Raw genomic sequence first — 300 nt, forward strand, 5'->3', positions numbered from 1 at the left:
AGATTAGTAACTGAGATAGTTAGTGCAATTGTTTTATAATTTTCTGTTTTGTGGTGAATTCTTATCCCAAGCAACTTGAACATTTTCTCATCTCACAGACTGTGTCACATTGCACTAAGAGTGGTTAAAAAGTGGATTGGAAAAAGGTTTATAAATTTTTTTCCACCCTATTCCATAGCATCACCATCGTTTAAAATGACAGATTAACTTACTAACAAGGATCTATAAAAGATCTTCCCCTTAGAGGGGATTCATATATTTATTCGTGGTGAGAAGCAGGCAGTGAAGCACAAAATAAGT

General features: G+C 34.0%; 1 protein-coding gene across 1 annotated transcript in view; it reads right to left on the reverse strand.

Moving 5' to 3' along the window:
- The window catches only part of LOC119585360, a 77,683-nt gene that overhangs the window by 25,303 nt on the left and 52,080 nt on the right, over positions 1 to 300 (reverse strand). The window contains 1 exon segment of the mRNA XM_037934030.1: positions 101 to 114. Within this exon segment, the coding sequence (XP_037789958.1) occupies positions 101 to 114 (14 nt within the window).

This window comes from Penaeus monodon, chromosome 19 (genome assembly GCF_015228065.2).
Source record: "Penaeus monodon isolate SGIC_2016 chromosome 19, NSTDA_Pmon_1, whole genome shotgun sequence".
NCBI lineage: Eukaryota > Metazoa > Arthropoda > Malacostraca > Decapoda > Penaeidae > Penaeus > Penaeus monodon.